Genomic DNA, 26,121 nt, shown 5'->3' on the forward strand with positions numbered 1-26,121 from the left:
GAGATTTTAACTTTGCATTTTTATTTGAGATAGGAAAAACGTACATAAAAATGGCCATACTGGGTCAGACTAAAGGTCCATCCAGCCCAGTATCCTGTCTACCGACAGTGGCCATCTGACCCTCCGGGTATGTGGCTAGCCCAACCAGCTGAGGCCACACAGTTATTTTTAGCATGCTAGCACAAGCAGAGCTAGTGTGTGTCTGTATAGCCGCTTTGGAAGGCACACACCCAGATGCAGTGCAGACATACCCAGAGAAATAGTGACTGGAAATGGGAAAGGGCTAGATGAGAAAGAGGGAGTAAGTAGGAGAGTTTGAATCAAAGTCCCTGACAAAGTCCCTGAACTTGTTTTCCCTAAAAGTAACCTAAAGGAAAAAAATTAAATGTGAATGTTAAAAATATCCTGTGCCTGAGAAATACCAGCCGCCAGGCCCATGTGGCCTGCGCCCCAGAAGGAGTGCAGAACAAAACATAGCAGGCAGTAAAATGCTAACTCCTACATTGTACTCTGTTTATAATCTACCAGACTGGGATGTGGAAAAATTTAGTCAAAGGAGCATGGGCCAAACTCTGTCCTCGCTTAGAGTGAATCTTTAGCACGGCTAGGCTAGGGAAATAGGGTGCGTGTTAAAGCTGTTTAGGTAGGCCCTCCAGGTGTTGACCACTCCCAGAAAATACATTTTGAAACATGGCTGCCTATGTTAGGAGCGAAGTGGTGTTAGCTAACCGTTTTAACTGCCATTCACTTTCCCAGTCTAGATAAGACCCCGGAATAGCTCCAGTGAGGTCTTTGAGAGAACTCTGGGATTTATTGTGTTGTAACTGAGATCCAAATTTGGTCCTAAATTTTTTTTTTTCTGGCTACAAAAGTTGAAAGTGATCTACTATAAAGCTACTACTTATTAATATAAACTTCAAACATTACCAGTATCCCTGTGTCTGAAGTCTGCCAGTGATTAGCACCAGAAGTACAGGATAATTACAATAGGATCATAGAAATGTAGGGATGGAAGGGACCCCTAATGGTCATCAAGTCCAGTCCCCTGTAATGAAGCAGGATCAAGTAAACCTAGACTATCCCTGACAGGTGTTTGTCCAACCTGTTCTTAAAAACCTACACTGATGATTCCACAACCTCGCTTAGAAGCCTATTCCAGAACAAATTACCCATATAATTAGAAAGTTTTCCTAACATCCTACCTAAATCTCCTTTGTTGTGGATTAAGCCCGTTAGTTTTTGTCCTACCTTCAGAGGACATGGAGAACAAATGATCATCCCTTAACGTATTTCAAGACTGTTTTCAGGTCCCCACTCAGTCTTCTTTTAAGACTGAACATGACCAGTTTTTTTAACCTTTTCTTCATCAGATTTTCTAAATCTTTTTTTGTCATTTTTGTTGCTCTCCTCTGGACTCTCCAATTTATCTACATCTTTCCTAAAGTGTGGTGCCAGAATTGGACACAGTGCTCCAGCTGAGGTCTCACTAGTGCCAAATAGAGCAGGGGAATTATCTCTTTTGTCTGAGATACGACACTCTTGCTAATACACCCCCAAATTATATTAGCCATTTTCACAACTGCATCACATTGTTGACTCATAGTCAATTTGTGATCCATTAGAATCCCCAGATCTTTTTCAGCATACTACTGCCTACCTAGTTATCCCCCATTTTGTAGTTGTGCATTTGATTTTTCCTTGCTATGTAAAGTACTTTGCACTTGTCTTTATTGAATTTCATCTTATTGATTTCAGACCAGTTCTCTAATTTGTCAATGTCATTTTGAATTATAATTCTGTCCTCTGAAGTGCTTGCAACCCCTCCCAGCTTGGTGTCATCTGCAGATTTTGTAAACATGCTCTCCATTCCATTATCTAAGTCATGAATGAAAATATTGCATAGTACCAAAACCAGGACTGACCCTGTGGGACCACAGTAGATACACCCCTCCAACCTCCAGTTTGACAGCAAATCATTGGTCACTACTTTTTTAGTACGGTCTTTCAACCCGTTATAACCACTTTATAACCATTTAATCTAGACCCCATTTCCCTAGTTTGCTCATGAGAATGTCATGTGGGACTGTTAAAAGCTCTACTAAGCTCAAAGATGTATCACATCTACTCCTTTCCTCCTGTCCACTAGGCCCGTAACCTTGTCAAAGAAGGAAATTAGGTTAGTTTGGCATGATTTGTTCTTGACAGATCCATTCTGGTTATTCCTTGTAACCCTATTATCCTTTAGGTGCTTACAAACTGAATGTTTATTAATTTGTTCTAGTATCAGGTATCAAAGTTTTTTTTCAGGTATCAAAGTTAGACTGACTGGTCTATAATTCTTTGAGTCCTCTTTGTTCCCCTTTTTAAAGATAGGTACTATGTTTTCCCTACTCCAGTCCTCTGGGATCTCACTTGTCCTCTGTGAGTTCTCAAAGATAATTGCGAACGGTTCCAAGATTGCTTCAGCTAGTTCCTTAAATACCCTAGGATGAATTTCATCAGGCCCAGCCAACTTGAATGCATCTAACTTCTCCAAATATTCTTTAACCTTTCTTTCCCTATTTTGGCTTGTGTTCCTTCCCCCTTGTTGTTAATATTAATTGTATTAAGCATCTGGTCACCATTAACCGTTTTAGTGAAAACTGAAGCAAAATAGGCATTAAATACTGCAGGGCTTCTTCATGTCATCAGTTATTACCTCTCCTTCCTTGCTAAATAGAGGACCTACACTTTCCTTCTTCTTTCTCTTGCTCTTAATGTATTTAAAGAACTTTTTCTTATTGTCTTTTATGTCCCTCGCTAGATGTTTCATACCTCAAAGTTAACTGTCATTCACCAATCACACAGATTAAGATTCTTGCACAAGGTCACTTCAGGCAAAGCTGGCATTAGAACCCAGATCTCTAATAAGACATAACCACCTCTCTTTGCCTCACAGCTTTGCAAAGGAACAAATAAAATTAAGTGCTTGTGTAATTGTGACAGGCTGTACCAGGCTTTTGTGGCCCCTGCTGGAGGCCCCATGGTCCTATTACACTCCACCCCAGGAAAGGAGCAGTGAAGCAGGGTCCTCCAGGCTTGCCTAGAGAGATGTCATGGAAGCAGCCAACCAGAGCCCAGCAGACTCAGATAGAAGGAGCTGTAGGGCCTTAGGCAGGTCAGTTCCTGGCTGGGACCAGAGGGGCAAGGCAGAGAGCTCCTCTCTGGCCAGAGGAGCTTGAGGGATAGCCAGAGTTTGGTGCTAGCTGCATTGGCTTAAGCTGCGAGAGAGAGGACCTGAGAACTTTAACCTGGAGATAATGGGTGAAGATAAAGGGACCAAGTAGGAAAAGGCCTAGGGAAGTAGCAGCAACCAATTGAAGGGCGTGGTACATGACTGCTGTTTATAGAGTCCCTGGTTTGGAACACAGAGCAATGGGTTGGTCCGGCTTCCTCCACTGACCACTGCTGAAGTGGTATAAACCCCCAAGAAGGGAACAAGGGTCCTTTGGAAGCCTCAGTGAAGGGCTGAATTTAAAGGGCCCAGAGCCTGGGCTCAAGATGCTGGTGAGTGCACATAGATGGTTTTGTTGGACTTTTGTTACCCGGAAGGGGTTCATTTTGATTGTGTAACCCAGCTGGAGGACCAAGACACCGAAGACTTGCTAAGTGAGGTTGACAACCTACAGGGGGTGCTAGGAGTGGAAAAAGGACCGTAGTACTGCATGCAGCAGCAGAAGGTGCTCAACAGGCAGGTGTTCTCTGTTACAGTAAGGCACACTAATGCAACATGTGTGTCATCCTGTAGCAGCTAGACGACATAAAGATTTGATTCTGAAACTGCTTCCATGCTGAGGGATCTGGTTGCTTAGGTCAGTGGCTCTGAACCGTTCCAGATAATTGTATCCCTTCCAGGAATCTGATTTATCTTGCGTAACCTCATTTTCACCTCACTTAAAAACTACTTGCTTACAAAATCAGGCATAAAAATACAGAAGTGTCACAGCACACTGTTACTGAAAAATTGCTGCTTTTCTCATTTTTACCATATAGTTATAAAATAAATCAATTGGAATATAAATATTGTACTTACATTTCAGTGTATAGTATATAGAGCAGTATAAACAAGTAATTGTATTAAATTTTAGTTTGCACTGACTTTGCTAGTTTTTTTTATGTAGCCTGTTGTAAAACTAAGCAAGTATCTAGATGAGCTGATGTACCCCCTCAAAGACCTCTGCATACCCCCAGGGATACACGTACTGGTTGAGAACCACTGGCTTAGATCAAGTGGAAGAATCTTGTGTTTACTTCTAGGATGTGTCTACAGAGTTCAAAAAAGTGAGCCTTTAGAGTGCTGTTGTGAGCCCCCACTAGCACAAGTCTGTCAGCTCAGGCTGGGAGACCCGTTTCTGTGGACTGAATAGACATATCCCTAGAGGTCCTAAGTTAACTCCCCAGAAAAGAGCCAAACAGAGGCATTGTTACATCTGGCCGTGCTAGTCTATAACCACTAGACCACAGTCTGCTCCCAGAGCTAGGAAAAGAAAGATGCTCAACATTCTCTTGAATTTGTGTGGTGTTAATATTTGTTTTACTGTTGCACTTCGAATATTCTTATTTGGTTAAAGGGAGCTGCTCCTTTAAGAACAGGGTGTGGCACTTCATTGTACAGTATGTTTAAGACTGAGAGCAATGTGGGAGATCTTGCCTATTTGTCCTAAGTAGAAGATGCTGCCTGAGTAAATAAGCTTCCAAAATGTCAGAACTAGATTTAATAAACATATCATTCCAGAATGCAAGTCTCCTTCAAGGTGTAACTCTAGCATTTATGGGAGAGATTGAATGCCTCAGGGTATTGCTAATGAGTAGTGCCCTACTAAATTCATGGTCCATTTTGGTCAATTTCACAGTCATAGGATTTTAAAAATCATACATTTCATGGTTTCAGATATTTAAATCTGAAATTTCATGGTGTTGTGTGTGTGGGGTGTCTCAAGGTTATTGTAGGGAGGTTGCTATACTGCTACCCTTACTTCTGCGCTGCTGCTGGGGGTGGTTCTGACTTCAGAGCTGGGCGGCCAGAGAGCAGTGACTGCTGGCCAGGCACCTAGCTCTGAAGGCAGAGCCGCCACCAGCAGCAGCACAGAAGTAAGGATGGCCTGGTATGTTGTTGCCACCCTTACTTCTGCATTGCTGCCTTCTGAGCTGGGCCCTTGATCAGCAGCCGTCGCTCTCTGGCCGCCCACCTCTAAGGCAGCAGCGCAGAAGTAAGGGTGGCATGGTATGGTATTGCCACCCTTACTTCTGTGCTGCTGCTGGCAGGGCGCTGCCTTGAGAGCTGGGTGCCCGGCCAGCCGGTGCTGCTCTTCGGCTGCCCAGCTCCGAAGGCAGCACAGAAGGAAGGGTGGCAATATCTGACTCCCCTAATTGGTGAGCTGTAGCTCATGAAAGCTTATGCTCAAATAAATTGGTTAGTCTCTAAGGTGCCACAAGTACTCCTTTTCTTTTTGCGAATACAGACTAACACGGCTGCTACTCTGAAACCTAAATAACCTTGTGATCCTCCCTGCAACTCCCTTTTGGGTCAGGACCTCCAATTTGAGAAACGCTGGTCTCCCCCCATGAAATCTGTATCGTATAGGGTAAAAGCACCCAAAAGATCAGATTTCATGGGGGAAGGCCAGATTTCACAGTCCGTGATGTGTTTTTCATGGCCGTGAATTTGGTAGGGCCCTACTGTTGAGCTGTAGAGCCTTTCAACTCTTTCAACCAGCTTGAATCCAGCCCAGCTCAGCAGAGAGTAAAAGTTGCTCCCATCCAATGGATGTTTTCATGGCCCCTGTGTAAGGCAAGCTTCATGGATCTCAGTAACCACTCCCATGGCACACTCACTACTGTATTTGGCACTAGCCAGCAAGCTCTTTGGGGCAAGGACTGTGTCTTACTATGTGTTCGTACAATAGTTAGCTCAAAGCAGCCCCATGCTCAGCTGAGTCCTCAAGTACAGAGTTTCTCAACCCATGGGTTGCCACCCAAAACTGGGTCACTAGAATGCGTTAAAGGGTCATGGGGCTGGCTGGGCTCAGCTCCCCGCTCTGGGTATTGTGACCTGCTGCATGGGATCACAGCACCGCTAAGATCTGGCCTTTCTGTCATGATTACGTGGGCCGGACTGGTCAAATTTGAGTGAATGGCACTGCAACCCCATACACCAGGTCTCAAAACCCTTCTCACAAATGTGGTCTGGCTGTCCCCAGAAGTTGCAATGCCCAGAGTGAGGAGCCGAGCCCAGCCAGCTCCACAGGACAGGAGCTGAGAGGGAGTAATTGTTTTCAGGTTCTCCAGTATTCCCCCCACACATGATGCACTGCCCCATGCCCCACAGCCAGACAACACCCAGTCTTCCAAACCCCCATTATGCTCCCCAGTCTGGACCCCCCCCCCATGTACCCTTCCCAATAGCCAGGCGACTCCCCCTCTGTCAAACCACCCATCCTGGATGCTGCTGCCTCCCAGCTCCTTCCTTCAGACCCACCCCTTTACCCTCTTCCTCCCATGGGTTGTGTGTGTGTGTCTTTTGGGGAGTTGTTGACTCGCCAACCCTCTGCCCCATATCCTTCCCCCAATTCCTTTTCCATCTCCCCCAGAATCCCAATTCCTTCCTCACTACACCCCCAGATTCACTCCTAGGCTCCCAAATCCCCCTCTTCCCTTGCCCTCTGTCCCTCCATGGGGGTTATCTCAGCTTTTCACCTCTCCCTCCAGTTAACAGCTGGGGAAGCCCCCCTACCAGAAACATCTGTTGTGGGTATGTGAAATATTGGTTTGGACCCCTCCCTTTCAATGGACCTCTACGGGGCGGGGGGAGGGGGAATCAAGTCTGAGGGCACGTCCAGGTGGATCTCTGGGTTGCAACCGGCCATCACTGTTTACAAATGGGTCCTGAATCTAAAAAGGTTGAAAAACAGGGTTCTGGTTAGAGCTCCTGCCTCATGGGCCAACACCTTATTGACTATAAATTTGCAAGAGTTAACAGCATTCTCACTGTTTCTTTCTTTCTCTCTCACGTATGCACAACTGTGAGTGTGTGGAAGAAGTTCTAGCTCAGTGGTTTGAGCACTGGCCTGCTAAACCCAGGGTTCTGAGTTCAATCCTAGAGGGTGCCATTTAGGGATCTGGGGCAAAAATTGGGGATTGGTCCTGCTTTGAGCAGAAGGTTGGACTAGATGACCTCCTGAGGTCCCTTCCAGCCCTGATATTCTATGAGTCTATGAGACAGATAAAAAAACAAGGGGGGAGGGATAGCTCAGTGGCTTGAGCATTGGCCTGCTAAACCCAGGGTTGTGAGTTCAATCCTTGAGGGGGCCATTTAGGGATCTGGGGCAAAAATTGGGGATTGGTCCTGCTTTGAGCAGGGGCTTGGACTAGATGACCTCCTGAGGTCCCTTCCAACCCTGAGATTCTATGATTAGTTCTTTTTAATTTAATGATTTTTGAGCCAGACTCATGGTTTTGGGGTGTGTGGTTCAGGACCTTTTAACGTGTGTGTGTTGTCTCCAAACTGAGGCACTGTGATACCATGGATTGGAGAGGACTTCATTAGCCTCTGCTTTAAAAAAAAATCTTAGCAGATGCCAACTGAGCGTTCTTGGCGATGATTTTTTTCACTGATATCACGATTATCAAATCCATCTTTATTTTTATATTTGGTCACAGACGTGAACTTCATTAAGCTCCATTTACATTGCCGAGTTTACACATTACAGCTGTTTTCAATTTTCTTGGTTGAAAAAAGCATGGCACTTCTTTTTATTTAAGTTGGAAAAATGATTGTCATTATTATACTTTCCCTTACAAAACTCAAAATCCCCAGAAGGGACTTTGCTCACACTTTCCAAAAACAAATTCACCTTTTGATAGATACGAAACATGGAAAATTTCAGAGTGAAAGGTGAATGTTTTGGAATGTGTTGTACATATGAAAATAGGTTACAACTGAAATTATTTTGCAACCTTAGCTACAGTGCTAGCTATGTGACTCATATAACATTTAAGAAGACCTGCTATTATAGGAATTGAATCATGCTAATTTAGTCAGGTTTCTAGACAGTTCTGTCACTTTATAGATTACTCTTCATAGAAGTGGGTATCCGTCTGTCTTTTAGAAAAAAAGCAAACGCTCCAACGAATCAACCATTTAAAGAATGTATCTTCTCCACAAGGTTGTTTAATCCCCTTTAATCAGGAAGTAGCATAAAATAAAATGTTACGGGTTTATGATATTTGGAATAACAATATCTCATTTGCCAAAGGTGCGTGTGATTTGGTTATGTGGTGGCTGTGTGTGGGGGATCATTTCATGTTTTAGTGTAAGCAAATATATTATGCTAGGAGCATAGAACGCCTCACAATGATCAGAGGCTGGATCTTAAAGAGCAGTCTATGGCTATCGTTCTTTAATTTAGGGGTTAGGGTTGCCAACTTCCTAATCACACACAACCAAACACTCTTGCCCCACCCCTTTGTCGAGGCCCCGCCCTGCCCCACCCCTTCGTCGAGGCTCCACCCCCACTCACTCCTCCCTCACTCTCCCCCACCCTCACTGGGCTGGGGCAGGAGGTTGGAGTGTGGGAGAGGGTGTGGGGTCCAGGCTCCAGGAGGAAGTTTGGATGCAGGAGGGGACTCAGGGCTGGGCAGGGGGTTGGAGTGCAGGAGAGGGTGTGGTGTGTGGGCTCTGGGGGGGGGCTCAGGGCTGAGGCAGAGGATTGGGGTGCAGGAGGGGGTTCGGGCTCTAGCTGGGCGGTGTGTATCTCAGGTGGTTCCCGGTCAGCGGCGCAGTGGGGCTAAGGCAGATTCCCTGCGTGCCCTGGCTCCATGTGGCTCCCGGAAGTGGTCCCCATGTCCAGCTTCTAGGCATCGGGCTGCCAGAAGGCTCTGCATGGTCACGGTTTCTGGCCAATGGGAGCTGCAGAGCTGGCACTCAGCACGGGAGCAGCGCATGGACCCTACCTGATCGCCCCTTCACCTAGGAGCCGAACATGGCGGCCGCTTCCGGGAGCCATGTGGAGCCAGGGCAGGCAGGGAGCTTGCCTTAGTCCCACTGCACCACCGACCGGACTTTTAATGGCTCGGTCAGCTGTGCTGACTGGAGCCGCCAGGGTCCCTTTTTGACCAGACATTCTGGTCGAAAACCGGATGCCTGGCAACCGTATTAGGGATTCTCAAATTGTGGGTCTGTAGGGACTTTTTACTCAATCTCTGCATACAGTGCTGAGTTCAGTGCAATCTGGGGAGCCTGTAAACAGCAGTATTGTCAGCCCTAACTGTTCAAAAATTGTTAGACCACACAAAAATAATACTAGTGTGATTGGCAATTTCTAGTTTAAAAATGCCACTTGAAATGTACACCCAGGCCTAGTCTCCACTCTAGTAAAATAACCTGTTCTTAATGAAAATTGTCCACAGTGTAGCTTAACAGCAGAACACCAAAGACAAAGATCAAGCTATGTTTGATATCAGGTTTCCGCAATGGGTCATCCTTCTAGTGCATACCAGGCTAGGCTTCAGAGGAAAGTTGGTCATTGAATTCTGCTTCCTCTTGTAGTTTTTTTTTGAAAGGGGAAGTGCGTGCTGCTGAGGGTAAATCTACATTGCTACTAGGAATAGGCCTCTCAGTCTGGGTGACAGACTACGGCTACTGGCCACCGAGTTGGCACGCTAAAAATAGCGGTGTGGTCATTGCGCCTCTGGCAGCGACTTGGCTAGCCACTGAAAGCTAGTGGTTTTTAGGGTGGGAGTGTGTGTGTGGTGGGGGGGGGAGGGGGATGGATTTTGGAAAACAGTGGGAGAGAGGCCCTGGACTCAAGAAGTTTGAAAGCTTCAGCCCTTATGTATAGGACTGTTAATTTCTCTCTCTCAACTTTTGACTGAACTGTTTATCTGTCTGGCCCTTAAGCGAATTAGTGGTCTAGGCAAATAATATAATCCACACAGATGTACTAAATCACTCCCTCTCCTCTTGAATAAACCACTCCTCTTGGAGTATCTCAAAGAATGAGGAGGAATAAACTTTCTGAATAGAGAACTACCGCACAGTTTTCCGATATGTCTGATTTCACACCGTAAACTCTGGATATTAGTTCAAAGGACTCTTGCTATCCCTTGCAAGCTTTCTTATCTAACGTAATCTTGTGCCATTATTTAACATGGAAAGCACCTTAATACCTGCTACAATAAATTTATTTTCTACAGTAGATGCCTTGTGTAATCACACCTTAGCAAATAGCTATCGTTGTTTATTTTGGCCAAATCCAAATCTTACAATTGATTCTGAAAACTTCCATGTGGGGAGGGAAAAAAATTCCATATGGGAAGACTGGTGAGAAAACAATATTCATACAGGAATTATGTGAATTCCAGACTCGGTTATATTGGAGAACTATTTAAACCAAGCATATAAAATGTTTTGCTGATGTTTGGTCTGATTCCATCTTGAGAGCTCCCATTTCTTCAAGTATATGCAGTTTTAAGTTCCTCATATTCCTTAGTATACTCTTGTGTTTCACGTACTTCTCACTTACTCAGCCTATGTCTTTGGCATTACCCTCTGCTGCTTCAACCTTTACTGGTTTTTCTAAACCCAAAATCCAAACTGGGTAGTCTGATATTTTTTCAAAATATTTGTAAACCATCCAAGTCTGTGTATATGTAACTTTTTCTTACAGATGTTTTTAAAGGCAAGGATTGATCTAGGAAATTAAACTATCTGGCAGCGGCATTAGAAGTTTGGAATTGCCAATGGCTGTAATAATGTTTTAAGAAGTCCTCTCTCTCCTGAAATTGTGTTTTTTGCAGCAGCACATAACCAAATAGTAGTTTATTTTACAATAAAACCTATGCTGGCTTGGGTAGCAAATTACATTGCTGTTTATCTTTCTGGCAAAAATATAGCTGCCTGTGAACTCTCTAGCTGTGGCCTATAGTTTTTATTTTTTCTCCAAATTATACTCTTGTCCTGCAGCAGTGTCTAGGGCAGCTAATTTTGTGTAACACATTGGCTAAATTGTGTCCTATTTCCTCCTAGTTGATGGTTCGCATAGAGGATAAGAGCCCATGACTAGTGCTAATGGAGTTCTTAGTTTAGCTCAAATAGTTGAGGGCTGTATTTTTGGTGCTTGAGGTCTTGGGTTCTATTTCTGATGATGACCTGTAGTGGGGGGTTGTAGTGCTCTGAAAACTGCTATGTGGCTATTCTGGCTTGGCTAGAAAATGAAAATATTTGCTTTTATGGCAAAGGACTCTTTGAACTCCCGAATTATAACAGAAAAGTTCAGACCCAAACAGTCGCTTCCATGGTTCCCATTCCCACAGACTTCTGATCAGCATGCTATTGAATACATACAAACTGAGGCTTGGCCTCAGGCATGCTCAGCAGTGTACCTGGCCCTGCTTCCAAGGCATTACTTATGGCGTACAGATAAAGAGCTCAGTCCAATAGCTCTGCAGCCTCAGTGCCTTCTCCCATTTGTTGAGGGGAAGCTCAGTTCTCTTCACTTCATTCCCACTCAGCCCCTTTCAGCCCACCTTCCCTTTGCTGCTCTGCCTGACCTCATTCAGCTTGCATCCAGCTGCCCTCGTGTCTTGGTCTGGCAGTCAGGAAACCTGGGGTTGTCGCTTGCTCAGATAGCACTTCTACTTGTCCCAGACTTCTCTGGTCAGTAGTATTTTTCCCTGGCTAGTTTATTGGATATGCCAGTAATTCCTGGTGCTTCTCTGGAGACCCACTGGCTTTCTAGCCCCCTCTAGAGTATTCTGGGAGAAAAGCAGGCCTGATCCCATTCCCCACTTGCAACTTCATGGTGCATTATTTCCTACTTACTTTATATCGGGGTGGGGCCAGTCCCCTTCTTTCCTCCAGTGGCCTCTTTCCCCTAGCCCCCCAACAAGATCCTGGAAGGGTAAACTGGTGAGAGGGATGTACTTCCCCTTCCCGGTCACATAATCTCGGTGGAGGGTAAATGCTCTGTCCCCCTCCTAAGGGGCGGCAGGTTTGTATACTTTTTGGTGGTGCCCAGAACCCGCCCCTGCCCAAACTCCACCCCCACCTGCCTAAGACTTTGCCCAAGGGAGTTTGGGTGGGGGAGGAGGTCTGGGGTGCAGGCCCTAGGCTGAGGCAGGGGATTGGGGTGCAGGCTCTGGGAGGGAGTTTGGGGATGGGAGGGGGTGCAGGTTTGGGAGGGAGTTTGGAGATGGGAGAGGGTATGGAGGGAGGGGGTGCAGGTTCTGGGAGGGAGTTTGGGACTGGGAGGGGGTGCAGGGGTGAGGGCTGTGGGGTATGGCAGCAGATGAGGGGTTTGGGGTGTGGGAGCGGCTCAGGGCAAGAGTACTGGTGTAGAGGGTGATGGCTCTGTCTGGGGCTGGGAATGAGGGGTTTGGGTTGTGGGAGGGGCTCAGGGTGACAGTAGGAGTATGGGGGGTGAGGGCTCTGTCTGGGGTGGGGGGTTTGGGGTGTTAGGCTCAGGGCTCGGGCAGAGGGTTAGGGTGTGGGGGGATGAGGGCTCTGGCTGGGACTGGAGATGAGGGGTTTGTGGTGTTGGAGAGGCTCAGGGCTAAGGCAGGGGGTTGGAGTGCAGGGGTATGAGGGCTCTGGCTGGGACTGGGGATGAGGTGTTTGGGGTGCTGGAGGGGCTCAGGGCTAGGGTAGAGGGTTGAGGGTGTGTGTGGGGGGTGAAAGCTCTGGCTAGGGTTGTGGGCTCTGGGGTGGGGCAGGGCTGGGGATGAGTTTGGGGTGCAGGCAGGATGCTCCAGGACAGGGGCCAGAGAGGAGGACTCCACCCAGCCCTTTCCCTCCTGGGAGCAGCAAACTCTGGGGGAGGAGCCCCCCTTTCCCGCCCCCTCAGCAGCACACTCACCCCCACCACTGTCACTGCATGTGCTCCTAGGGCCTCTGTCAGGTCCAGGTATCTCCCTCGCCTCCCCCACGGTGGGTGCCGGGGGATGCTGCGTACGCCTCCTTCCCTGCTGTTGCCCCTGACTGTAGCCTCTGTGGGGGTGAGGGATGGGGCTGCCTCCTTGCCCATCATGGGGCAGAAGTGGTGACTGCGGGTGGGGGGGGCCCCCTGTGCTGGTGGAGGGTCCCGCCGGAAAAGGGAAGGGTCTGAGGTGGAAGGGCAGGCTCAGACTCAGTCTGCCCTGGCAGTGGAGATGGGGAAGGGGGGCATTAGGACCCTGCGGCAGCAGTTGCTGCAGGGAGGCAGCATGGAGCTGCACAGCAGAGGCAGGGACGCTCTGCTCCGGGTGGGTGCGTGGGAGCAGCAAGGGGAGGCTGGGGGACACTCGTAGGAGGCGCGGGGTGGTGGCAGGTGGGCCAGTGGGGGGGACACCCAGCCCCAAATATTGGTGGAGCTGGGCCCCTGGGCTCTGAATATTGCTGGTGCCAAGGCACCACGGGCCCATATAACTCGCTGCCTATGCCCCTCTCTGTCTGTGAGCCTCCTGCCTCTCTGCATGCAGACACCACCTGCAGCAGGTAAGAGGAGCGGAGTCAACAGAACGTTGTGGACTGTCACCAGCTATTTGCCTAGCTGGTCTACATTGTGCCGTCTTGTGGTGCGAGGCTGGCATTGTTGCAAAGAAACGAAACAAATCCTCAGGTGGCAGTTGACACAGTCCCCAGAACTCTGGCCAGAACGATGAATAGCCAGTATGAGTTTACCAAATCTAGAATAATGTCATCCAAATTAGGACTCCATACATACTGTTTGAATGTCGTCTGAACAGATTTTACAGCAAAATATACTGTGAAATTAATGAAATACTGAGTTTGCAATTCCAGCTCTTGTATATCTCAACGCAGTACAATCTGTTAATGTACCAGAAATTATCAATGAAGGCAACAAAAAGGGTAACAGACCTCTGGAACCAAAACAGTTATTTCACTAGAAAGATATCAACATAATCCTAGATCAGTGACGATATTGGGTACTACTGCACTCAGTGCCTGCATAATATATGAAATATTTGTAGCAAAATATTTTTCTTACCCTAAATACTATGATATTAATATTCTGGTACTTATAAATTGTTCTTAAATGGTTAAGCTAAGAATATTGTTTCAGCAGTGCACATATTTTATGCTATGTATAACAAACGTTTAATTATGTAATATATATATGGGGGTGGTGGTTATTGAAGACTTAAGTACTGTTAAGGAAAAGTTAGCATATCTGCATATATGACTTTATTCTGGGCCGTATAATTCGTAACAGTACCAACTGAAAACTGTTGGAAAAAATTGCATTTATATATTTATATTAGTGCCATAAATTACACTGCATTAATCCCAGTAATAACAGCTGTGGAATATAGCTCCTTTGTTTATCATTAATTTTTTTACCAATTAGTTACTTCATTTGCTGGGTCAATTAGTTACAGTGGGATGAAACTCAAAGAAATCACATATTTTAAGCTTGTCCTCTGGCATATTTATATGTGTGCATTTTTTAGACATTTAAAAATAAGTGTTGAATAATTGCAAGATACAGAAGTGCCACGTAAAATGGACAAAACTAGTGAGACACTTCAACATACCTATGTCCCGATTCAGCAGTCTGTCGTCATTCAGCAAACCTCAATATCAGACTAAACCTTGGGGTATACTTTCTCATGTCCCTAGTGCAGGGTCCCATTGCAGAGTCGTGGCCTACTGTATGCTAGCAAGACAAGGCAGAACCTGGATATAATGCACTAAACATATATGCAAAATTAAGAGAATAGTATCAACACATGATCCTATGCTTGTTGGATTACTTTGTGATGAGAATAAAATGGCTTTATTAAATATAGTACATTAGCATATGGGGTGGTTGAAAGGAATCTTTATGGTTCAATGTATTGATTCTGCTGTAAGTCACGCTTGCATTCCAACAAAATGAGTGTCAAATTTCTGATTTACAAATGTATTTTTATTCATTTCAGTGCTTTTTCTCTGTATTTTCTCCTGTCTCCCCCCAGCTCATTCACATTATCTGTTTGCCCAGAAATGGGTGGCAATTTGAGTGCCTTCCACATAAAACCAATAACAATAATGAAATCCTTAATGGACTTCATGGAACTGTAGATTTCCAGAGAGGTCCTATATAGCCCTGTAGCCATGTTGTAAATCATAGAGAAATCATTCCATGAACCAGAAACTGCATCAGAATGTAGCCTCCATATTTCATGGGAAAAAGGTAAAAATTCATTTAAATGATAGATACATTTGTAAGCTGTTTTTTGTTTCTTTCTTTTTGTGGTAAAATGATTGGTTGTTGAATTTCAAACTGTGTTGTAGCAAGACTTATGGTTTCAATTGCGTTGTTCTCTCTTCTAGTTGATGAAGCTGTTTAAAAATTCTACAAAGCAGAACATAACCATGCTTTTTGTTCTTTCTAGCTATTGTATACAGATCTCTCTGCTTAACGGGCTATTTATTTCTGTAATTAATACTTGCTTTCAGATGTAGGCGTACATATTTTGTATTAATGGAGATAGAACTAAAGAAATGGGAATATTTTGATCATGAGTAAATTAAATTTAAAAAAGTGAGTCTGCTGCTTATTTTTCAGTTGTGAATATATACAAATTGTCTTCATTTACACAAGGAGCTGACTAATTAAATGGCCTAAATTGCAGTTTCCAGTTAAGTGCTCCCAAATATCACAGTGTGGTTAAAATTAGTTTCTAGATTAACTGAGTTTTTTAAAGCTTCTAATAACTTTTGTAGGATGATCAAGAAGAAAAACAGTGTGATTTATAGGTCATATCTAAGTAGGTGGAGAAGGGTGTGGGAAAAGGAAGAAAACCACTTCCTGTAGTTTACACGGCACTTAGTCGAAATGTCAGTGAAAGGATGTATTGGGGGATTTCCACACTGCATGAATGTATTTGTATTCATTTTCTTTAATGCACTTCCTGCCCTCCAGCTGGTGGCTTCTTGCCACCTGCAGGCACTCAATTTTAGCATAATAAAGAGTAAAAATGATTGGTACCTGGCTGGGCACTATTGGGAGGACCTTTTTGGTTCATGGTAATCAAAACTCTTTTCAAAGAGGGGATCGTTGAACCAATTAACAGTAGATGGGGGGGGGGGTTCCCTTGATAATAGACAGAGGACCAATGTCTCAGTTAGGATACAGCCTCTTTGTGCTGCTCAGGTTGTGCAAAAAGGCTAGAACCTGGCCATAGTTGGTGGGTGAGAATTTTCGTGGTGGGGAGGTACTCTCAGTTGGCTTAAAGCCACAGAACTGGTGCTTTTGCCCACTGCCCCACAGGTTGTCAAAGTGTGGGTCTGAATGCTTACTTTTACAAGCTTCTTGGAAAAGTGGCTTTCATGGTTCATTGCAAATTAGCGAAATGGTCTCTGAGCATGGGAGTGTTCTTCCTAGGAAGCGATCTGAGAGAACCAGTTACTTTTCTGATTCTCCAAAGCACATTGGACAGTAGCAGCTTCTCTAGTCTGATTTGGCAGTGTGGTAATGGAAGCATTTATGAAGTCCTGACAGTTATTAAAATTACGGTAGTTCAATCTTCACCACGACCTCCTCCACAACTCCTTCATGGAAATGATGATAAATTCCTTACATGGTCACAACCCCTGGCCATTTTCAGAAGTATTTTGTCCTTTCTTGGTTGGTCCACAAGTGCACTTGGAGTGTAGTGCTCTGGTAGGAATGTGGTAATCTGCACTGATTTGGCTGGCAGAACTGTTGCACCCACTTGTAAGGATCCAGACCTCAGTGATAGAGTGTCAGTGATTATGAGATTCTCTTTTGTTTTCTTCACACATGTAAGTCAGTGATAGAGATTCCTCCTCTGCCACTGCCCCTCCCCCAATCGTGGGATGTGGCTCTGTGGCCAGAGCATGTGCAATGGCATAGAAATAGAGCAGAGGTTTTCAGACTGAGGCGCACCCCTGTAGGGGAGCACAGAGGAATGCTCGGGCGGCTATCTGCGATGCCAGCCCCACGCGGTGTGGCTTGGGGAGGGAGTGACATGTCCACCCCCTTACTCACACCAAGTGGCCACCCAGCCTTGCATGTGTCTATTTTTGTCTGGGTTGGAGGGGGCGCAACCAAAAATTGTGGCTCAGCTCAAAAAGTTTGAAACCTGTTGAAATAGAGGGTTGAGAGAAAGTAGGGTTTCTTCTTTGGTTTCAGGTGGTGGTGTATGTGGAGTGGTCTCCTTCTCCTGCCTTTGTGTGAATTTTGGTTACCCTTGTTCCCATAATTATTTATGTATGGTGTATGTGCGGGGAGAGTTGGAGGAGAAGGGGCTAGGAAAGAAGAGGGAGTTTCAGGATGAAAAGGGATTGATCTTTGCTGACTTGTGTGCTGTTTCATGGGGATGGTTAAGCTGTTTTCCAGAAGAGTGTGAAGACTGAAGCAGGCTAAACAGCTGTGAGTGATTTTATACTTGCAAAGTGACTGAGATGGAAGTGAGGATATTAGTTTCTGTTTGTGAAGGTCAGAATTTGGGGCACAGAGGTAACCTGCATTTCCTCAACATCATTCAGATTGTTGGGATGCATATCACAGTTGTGGAGTTGACAGTTTTAAATCTTAAGCCTATGGCATATGGAGAGATGCAGCCAAGCAGATAGTCCTTGGTGAGTGTTGTAGGGTTCTTGAAATGGCATCTGATAAAGATCAGCTTTTTGGAGCCTGAGTACAGGGGTGGTAGGCGGTGGTAGTCAGTATTGCTCATATGACAGAATGCAGTCTGTCACAAGCCTTTTCTGCACAATAAAAATGAGCTACTGCTGGCCATAGTGATGACAATGGGTGCCGCTGAGCTGATGATGAACATAGTGTGGCGGCTAGTGTGGACAAAGGCAAACTGTATTCCGCACCACTTCAGAAACCATGGATGAAGCCTTCACTTGCAGCAAAAACATGTTCGGTACGGAGTCAGTTACACCCATTGTCAGCGATGGGTCATTTTTTTTTCAGTGAACAAACTCATAATCTACATATGCGATGGCTCAATTTGCATGTTCCAGACTGGGTGTGGCTTGGCATCCTGACTGGATTATGTGTATCATTGGGGCCACTGGGTTTATTTGGTGGGACAGCGGTTTTGGGTAGCAGAAGGAAGCAACCTGGTCCATTAGTATTATATAAGCTTTAGTTTGGAAAGGATTATGCCTCCATTGATTTGTACCTGAACTACTTTAATAAAGCTGCAGTCTGTTTCTTTCCACCTAACCTTCTGTGCCTGTCCTCTTTTGGACCATGTCCTTAAGCAAGCTTGAGTAACAAGGCCTGGCCTAGTCCTACACTACAAAGTTAGGGCAACGTAAGTTACCTTGCGTGAACCTATTTGTGCATGTGTCTACACTCAAATTTGTCTGTGGCAGACATAAGCACCCTATTACAACAATGCAGTAGAACCACCTCCCTGAAGAATGTTGAGCCATGGTCGACCTCCAGAGGTTGATGCAGCGCAAGTGTAGACACTGTGTGACCTATATAAACCCTAACAGTCCTCCAACAGCTGTCACACAGTGCCCTACTCCCTGCGCCAGTCACCTCTCTGGTTAAAATTTTAAACTCCACTGCCCCGGGGTCACAGAGACTGGAAGCCACCCCCCTCCTATGTGTGTTTTTGAAATGCCTTTTCCAGATTGCCCACCTTGCGTGAGCTGCCAGGTGTGCTCATCTTGTTGTGTGCCACTCTCCCAACCGACTAGGCCAACTCCACGCACTAGGCACACTCCTGCTTGGAGTAGACATAGATCTCTCCTTGGCTTGTGGGGGAAGAAGCTGTGCAAATACAGCTACAGACCAGGCATAGAAAAGTGGACATCTACGAGCAGATGGCATGGGTGAAGCAGACAATGGGGTACAACTGGGATCAGCATTTGTTTTGCATGCAAGTGAAGGAACTTCGCCAGGGATATCACAGGACCAGGGAGAACAATAATAGATCTGGTGCTGCTCCCACAGACCTGTTGCTTTTACAACAAACTGCATGTCATAGTTAGCAGGGACTCCACCTGCACACTGCAACCACTGTGAATACCTTGGAGGAACCCACGACAGAGTCCTGTGGTGTGAACCGCGAGGAGGCGAGGCGGAGATGCAGTGGGGGACTCCAGCCATACGACAAGCCTGGACTGTTCAAGACTCTGCCACGGTCTAGCCAGTCCCACCAGATGAGTGTGGATGAGCCTGGTGAAGGGGAAGGGACCTTGGGTAACTTGCGTGCATCCATTTTTCCTTGCAAGGTTTAAACTTAGAGATGGTGACCAGCCTGTCCCCAAGTTAACAAGACAGGTATTGAGTTAACAAGACAGGTATTGCATCCGATGAAGTGAGCTGTAGCTCACGAAAGCTTATGCTCAAATAAATTGGTTAGTCTCAAGGTGCCACAAATACTCCTTTTCTTTTTGCGGATACAGACTAACACAGCTGCTACTCTGAAACCTGACTTCTCATTGTTTTACTCAATCAAGAAGAGGTATGGGTGCAACAGAGGTAGAGTTTGCATCTGCTTTTTATTTACCTGTAGGATTGGCGCTGGGGGGGTGGAGGATGAGGATATGGTGTACTTCTTTATGTACATAGGGATGTCCCTTTAATTCTCCTGAGAGATTTCAATGCAAATTTCATGGAGATACTCTGCAATCCTCTCCGAGGGCTTCTAGGGAAGGCTGCCTTATTTCTTCCTTTGTGGTAGGGCACTTTCCCATGCCACTGTGCAATGAGTTTGGCTGGAGTCGTAATAAAAAGGCTAGCAACATATGGGTCTGGGCAGCTTCCAGATGCCAGTCGCAGATGAGCCCTGTGCCTTTGTTACCCTGAGGAGTGGGATATTGGCTAAAATCACCACCGCTTGTGGAAAATAGTGTCAACATCCAGTGCCGTTGCCCTATGTTAGTACCCATGGAATAGGGACTGAAATTTCTTAGCTTCATGCAACGGAAAATCCTTTCCTCTCCTCACTTTTTATAAGCTATACTCACCATGGCTGGGGCTGGGGAGCAGTGCCATGCTGAGGTGCTCCAAAGCTGAAGTCTCAATAAGCGGGTCTTATCAGCAGTGTTTATAACAATGAGGGAAAGGAATTTTGAAACTTATCTTCCCCTTTCCGTTGTGATTGTAAATCCGGTTGTGATGCTGGCAAACCAGATGCCAGTTCTTGCCCAGGCTATAGGCATTAGCTAAGAACTGACAAACTTATAGCTGGAGACCAGACCAGTTCACCCGTGTGTTAGTTTTGCTCAAAACAGGTATTAGTCTTATAAGAATGTATTTAGTGTTTAGCTTGGCAGCTGGTGGGTGCAGAGCACCCACCAATTTTTCAACGTGGGTGCTCAAGCCCCGAAGCACCCATTTCTGTCAGAAATGACAGAGATCAAAAAGTGCCGTGTGGGTTTGTGGGATTTTTTTTTAAAAAGGTGCAAAAATTATGGGCTATGGATGGGATGAGGAGATGGAGAAAGTTGGATGCTTTGAACTTGACCCTTAGCTCCCAGAGGTCCCTAGTTAAGTCATTTATATCCCATATTGCAAAAATTTTGAAAAGGCATTTCGCCAGACAGCTATGCATGGCACACTGGGGTTACCTTTGGCGCAGAGCCAAATAATGTACACCTCCAAGCAGTTATACACACTTTAGCAGCTGTATGCTGATGTAACCACAGTTTGCGTCAATTACAATTTGTAGCACAAACATGGCCTGCTTGGACTCTAGTAAAAGCAAAAAATTTAGAGTGAGGTTCTCCCAGCCCACTTTCATCATAGTGTGCCCTTTGCAAGATGTTTAAGTATGGTGGGATTTTCATACCCCTTTAAGTTTAAAGTTATTTAGTTCTCTTTTCTGCTTTTTGGGGCCTTAAATTTACTCTGGAGAAACTGAACCATTAACAAATACAAACCTCCAATTATCCCATGATGTATTTATAAATAAATTCTTTTCTCTTTCTTTTTGCAATGCTTATTTCCCGCCATTACAAAGTATTGTAAAAATTGTGGGTTTGAGTCCAGACTTAGCTATAGAAAAGCAAGGGTAGTATGAAAAAAACAAAAACCCACCACTCACATTCTGACAGTTATATACTTACAGCTTTTTAGACTTTTGTGTAAACATTTTAGCATATTTTTCTTCCTGTTGTCTCATCCACTCACCAAATGCTGATTTGAAATCAGTCCCCCTTAGTGTTAGTTTGTTACTCTTTGTTTCTGTTATGATTGGCTGTTGCCCTTGCTAATTTTGTTTGGAAGTAAGCTGTCTGTCAAACTTACATGCTTTTGCTAAACCTGTTGCAAAGCTTATCACACAGCAAAACTATGTGACAACTAGGAAGCACATATGCAGCTCTCTAATTATAAGGGAATGGGCTACAATTAGGAGTACAAATGCAATTATTTGATAAAATACAACTTTGAAATGGTGTAAGTCTTCATAAAACTGTAAGTGCATGCATTTATAAATACTACTGTTTATTTTTAGATGTGACCTTAAATCTGATTTTAAGAAATGCAAAACCACACTGTCTAACAGGAGGAAAACAGCCCTCAGTGAGTATGCTCTGTATGAATTGTCTATGAAATAAAAATGTATCACCAAGTGGAATTTAAAATTGTTTAATTTGTAATTTAGATGAATAATCAAGGGTATGTAAGGTTTCTGAAAATGATCATATTTGGTATTTTAAATAGGAGTTCTTCAGCTTGAAAACTAAGATAATTTGTCGTCTTTCAATTTTGAATATTGATCTGTTTTAAGGGCTCCAACAGTTGCAGAGGTTTTGGCTGGAGAAGTGGCAGTCTCCCTTATCTGCCCAAGCTGTTTCTTGAGCTACTGTCATAAGAACATATTATTTATCCACAAAATTAAAGTATTTGTATGATTTGTTCTTTGATGGCACTGAGTCTAGATCCCTCCATATATCTCTTGTGACAATGTTACATTCCACTAGAATGCTGACGTTAACAGAGTTAGTCACCAGTAAGAGACCATTTTATATACAGAAGCAGTCAGCTAAAATCTAATACTCAAAGGAAAACAAATTGGGGGAGTGTGAGGATTTGGAAGCTGGCGGAGAGTCATGACAGATCTCCTACTTGAGCAAATCTTGTAAAATTAAATACTTTTCTATGATGACTGCCTCTTTACTAACCATCATATGAATTAGAAGAATTGGAAAACTATCTGCTTCAATTGCTTACTGTCATGCTATGGTAAGAGTATAGTTCGTTGTCATGCATGCTAACACTTTTGGGGATGAAGTATGCAAGTCTCTCATCTTTTGGTTTACTGATTTAATTAGTGTTCCTTTTTTCATTTGGAATTGATTTACATCACTCCATTGATTTATAGGCACTTTCAGTTGATGCATAAATTCTTATGTGCAAGGAATGCTATTCATTCTGAATTGAATTATAGGGTGGCCCATCTGCTGGTTTTGGAAGCAGATAGTCAACAATTCCTTCTCTCAACTCACCCCAAAGTGAGTTTCCTGTTTTAAAATTTAGTTACTTCTGTGCTCACAAACATTAGCCTTATTATTTGTCTCATAATCCTGTAAGGAAAAAAATGTCTCTGATGTCCAGAGTGGTTGAAAGGTTTCATGATAGAATGAAGTGTTATAGAGGCATTAGAAGCAAGAATAATGTGTGTGTGGTCACAGTCACTACGTTTCCATTTGTTGTATTTTTCTTCTTGTTCTTCTTAGTTGGAAAGAGTTGCCACAACAATGTTATGAAATATATAGAAAAGTTTCATAACTGCAGTGTTAATGTAGCTGAGGGAGGAAGGAAACCTTCAAATTAATCAACCTAATCAAATTTAGCAGGCCTTAGATCATAGTTTTCTCTCCTTACCTATACTGGCCCACATCTTTCTTTCTGGCACCATTTGGGGAAGAAGATCACAGCTCCCTTGTATTTATCTTGTCTAATATGCACCGGGAATGTTGGCATTATTTTTATATATTATTGGACTAATTCATATCATGTTGCAAGGAGTTCAACAGCTTAATTGTGCATGAAAATCTTTCCTCTTCCATTTTAAAATGGTCTGCAGTTGGAATGTGAGTTATAAAATGTAATGATTATTAATATTGTTAATAACTTGCCTGATGGTAATGAGGTTTATTAATAATTAATCTTAAAAACAACAGGGTACAATGCTGCAAAGTAAAATATCCCTGATCTGTCATATTTTTAGGTTATACCTTTTTTAATGGTGGTAGATTCTAAAATGGAAGAGTTTGTTGACTGCTAACCACAGCATTTCCTGTCTTCTATTTATATTCTGCTGGCCATTCTCCCTCTGACCTTATCTATTGTCCTATTTCTACAGAAAGAGGCCACATCAGACAAATTTACTCGCAATCCCCTGGGGTTATGAGAACCACCAAACGTCATTAAAGATGTAATCATTTAAGTTAACACAGCAGCTGCTCTCTTCCCTTTGTCTAATAGAGATCAGGGTTGAGAGATACCTGACAGAAAAGCCTTTTTTGCAAGTTGTACTGTATTTAGACAGTTTTCATTAAAAGTCCTACAGAAGCATGAATCATGTGAATTGTTACCTTGCATTTTATCAGCATTTAGCTTTCTATCAGAGTTACTTAAGGTAATTTTAAATCTATAGATTTGCCACTGTTACAGTGAGTTGACAATGGTCATTTTAATTTTGTTTTAGTTATGCTTAGCACGGTGATATTGGAGGATTAGCGACTGGCGACAATCTGCTCCACTCTCATACTTCGGCAAGACAAATCACTGACGTCTAGCAGCAAGAAGAGACGTGTTCTTCATGACAAAATGACAGCAAGAGAACACAGCCCCCGCCATGGTGCAAAATCCCGCACTGTGCAACGGGCCTCCACTATTGACATTGCCTCTGACATGCTAGGTCTGTCTCTGGCAGGTAAGCACCTTTGCATCATCTGGTGCCTACATATTCCTTTCAGACATACTTACATTATTATTTTTTCAAAATCTTTGTTGTTTTTTGGAAGTTTTAAACATTCCTGTTTATCCTCAGTGCATGCGATGGAGGGATTATCCTGAAATTCAAATACCAATAGACTGCCTTTTAAAAACTTATTTTGCCTTATTTTATAGACAAGGAACTAGAAGTGGCAGCAGGGAGGAGAAGGCTAGATTAGGCTAGATCTTCCATGATCATTGGACAAGCCAAAGGAAAACAAAGCTTCAGAACAAGGCTCAGAGATGAAGAGGATGGGAGGAAGAGAGGAAGTGTGAATGTGTGTGTGCGAACTGTCTGGGTAACCCGCACTTTAGACATTGGGTAAAATCCTCAACAGCGTCTAAGTAACTTAAGGCCTGGACGACACTTGAATGTGATCCCAGTTTGGTTAGGGATGTGATATTTTTTAACTGATATGATTATACTGGTACAAGCCCTAGTGTTAGCCATTATAAAGGTGCCTTATAGTCATATAGCTGATTCCCCTTCCTGTAAGGGGATAATTATACTGGTATAAGCACATTCATACCTGTGTAACTACTTCCACCCTAGGGGAGTTATACCATTTTAACTATGTCAGTATTGAAATGGTTCCACTTTCTAGTATAGACAAGGCTTAATCTCATTTAGGTGCCTTTCAATGAGATGTAGGATTCTAAGTATTTGTTGCTTTTGAAAATGGGACTGCGGCTCCTAAGTAACTTGGGCACTAAAAAAAACCCCATAACCATTGCCTTAAAATTTTTTAATCCAGTGGCTTTGCAGGTGTTAAAGAGGTAAATATTTTAAAATAGTTTTTCAAGATTCACTGAATTAAAAAAAAGTCACATAAAATGTTCTATAGATTCCCTAAAATGTTTCCCCTCTCTAACTGTAACTTCAATTCAAGAATTGTATGAGAACAATGGAGAGTTAATCTTTTACTAATTTTTCTGCTCTATAGGAAACATCCAGGATCCAGATGAGCCAATTTTAGAGTTCAGCTTAGGTCAGTAGTTTTTAATGACACTTTTTAAAACCGTTTCTGGTTTTCATGGGATTTGCTGTTGAATATTTTTTTACCATTGTTGATCTGGAAAGGGCTACCATACAAATAAGTGTTGAGAGGGATATGCACTTGCATTTATATGGAGCTTTCCCTGCTTTCTGTAAAAGGGTCTTGACAGATAGCATGATAGGCTGTAGTGAACCAACTATGCTATACTTTTGAAAGTCTATAGGTTAAAACTTCTTCTGTACTTTTAGATTTAATGAGATTGAGATTGTTGCTTCAGTCTCAATTTGTTAGCACTATGAATCTTTAAGAAAATTACACACCTGCATAAATGGATGACAAATATTTTAGGACAGAATGTTTTCCAGTGGTTATCCACTGCCAGTTATACATTCTTTCCTGCAGTCACGTGGTTAATATGAGTCCCAGAAGTGTCCTGATTTCTAACATGGTTAAAAATGTGGCTGGTTGAATGACTTTGGACAAGTTATTTTGACCTTTTTGTGCATCAGTTAACCTGTCTGGAAACTAGAAGAAACGCAGCTTCTCAATGAAAATTCAAAAGTTCCGTTTGTGGAGCACGTTCCTGGCTGAGTAACTAATTTACAAAAGTTTTATGATGACGGCACAATGACGGCATTCCAACTGGAGACAACATGGATTTTCAGCCTTAATACCAAAGTTCTGTTTAGCTCTGTATGGAAGGCAATCACATACAAAGTTTTTGGAAGGAGATTCCTCTTCCATGTCCCCCTCCACAGTAGTTAAAATAATGGCTTTGTAGGTGAATGAAAGGACAATAGTTTTGTTAGCGGAAATAAAGTTCCCTCTTGTTTTAATGGACCATCATCTACTTCTGTTTACAATGCAGACACATGGTTGGTATTCAAGCACTCCCAATGATATCCTTGAGAAGATACTATTGATCAAAGAGTTCAGCAGACTGCAGGCTTTTTTCATGCACACCGTGCCCATGAGCTTTCCACTGGAGAAATACCCCCTTGTGCCATTATGAACAGTAGTGCCTGAGGGGAAGGGTGATGGTTGCACCACCAACCTCTCACAGTGGTTCTTCTGGGGGAGACTAATTTTAAATTGCAGCTGGGACCCCACAGCACGTTCCAGTTTTGTGCATGTTATATCTTTTGTGCGTGTAAAAATAC

The 26,121-nt window shown here is 43.8% G+C and overlaps 1 protein-coding gene across 8 annotated transcripts in view; it reads left to right on the forward strand.

Moving 5' to 3' along the window:
* INPP4A (inositol polyphosphate-4-phosphatase type I A) overlaps window positions 1–26,121 on the forward strand; it is a 195,754-nt gene that overhangs the window by 99,805 nt on the left and 69,828 nt on the right. For 7 of the 8 annotated variants that reach the window (XM_074965253.1, XM_074965276.1, XM_074965266.1 and 4 more), the window contains exons 3-5: window positions 21,475–21,542; window positions 23,674–23,901; window positions 24,908–24,952. In XM_074965253.1, the coding sequence (XP_074821354.1) occupies window positions 23,796–23,901; window positions 24,908–24,952 (151 nt within the window). In that variant the 5' untranslated portion in view covers window positions 21,475–21,542; window positions 23,674–23,795. The remainder of the gene's footprint in view (window positions 1–21,474; window positions 21,543–23,673; window positions 23,902–24,907; window positions 24,953–26,121) is intronic. The other variant, XM_074965257.1, reaches the window with a different exon arrangement.

This window comes from Natator depressus, chromosome 1, assembly GCF_965152275.1.
Source record: "Natator depressus isolate rNatDep1 chromosome 1, rNatDep2.hap1, whole genome shotgun sequence".
NCBI classification, from domain to species: Eukaryota; Metazoa; Chordata; order Testudines; family Cheloniidae; genus Natator; species Natator depressus.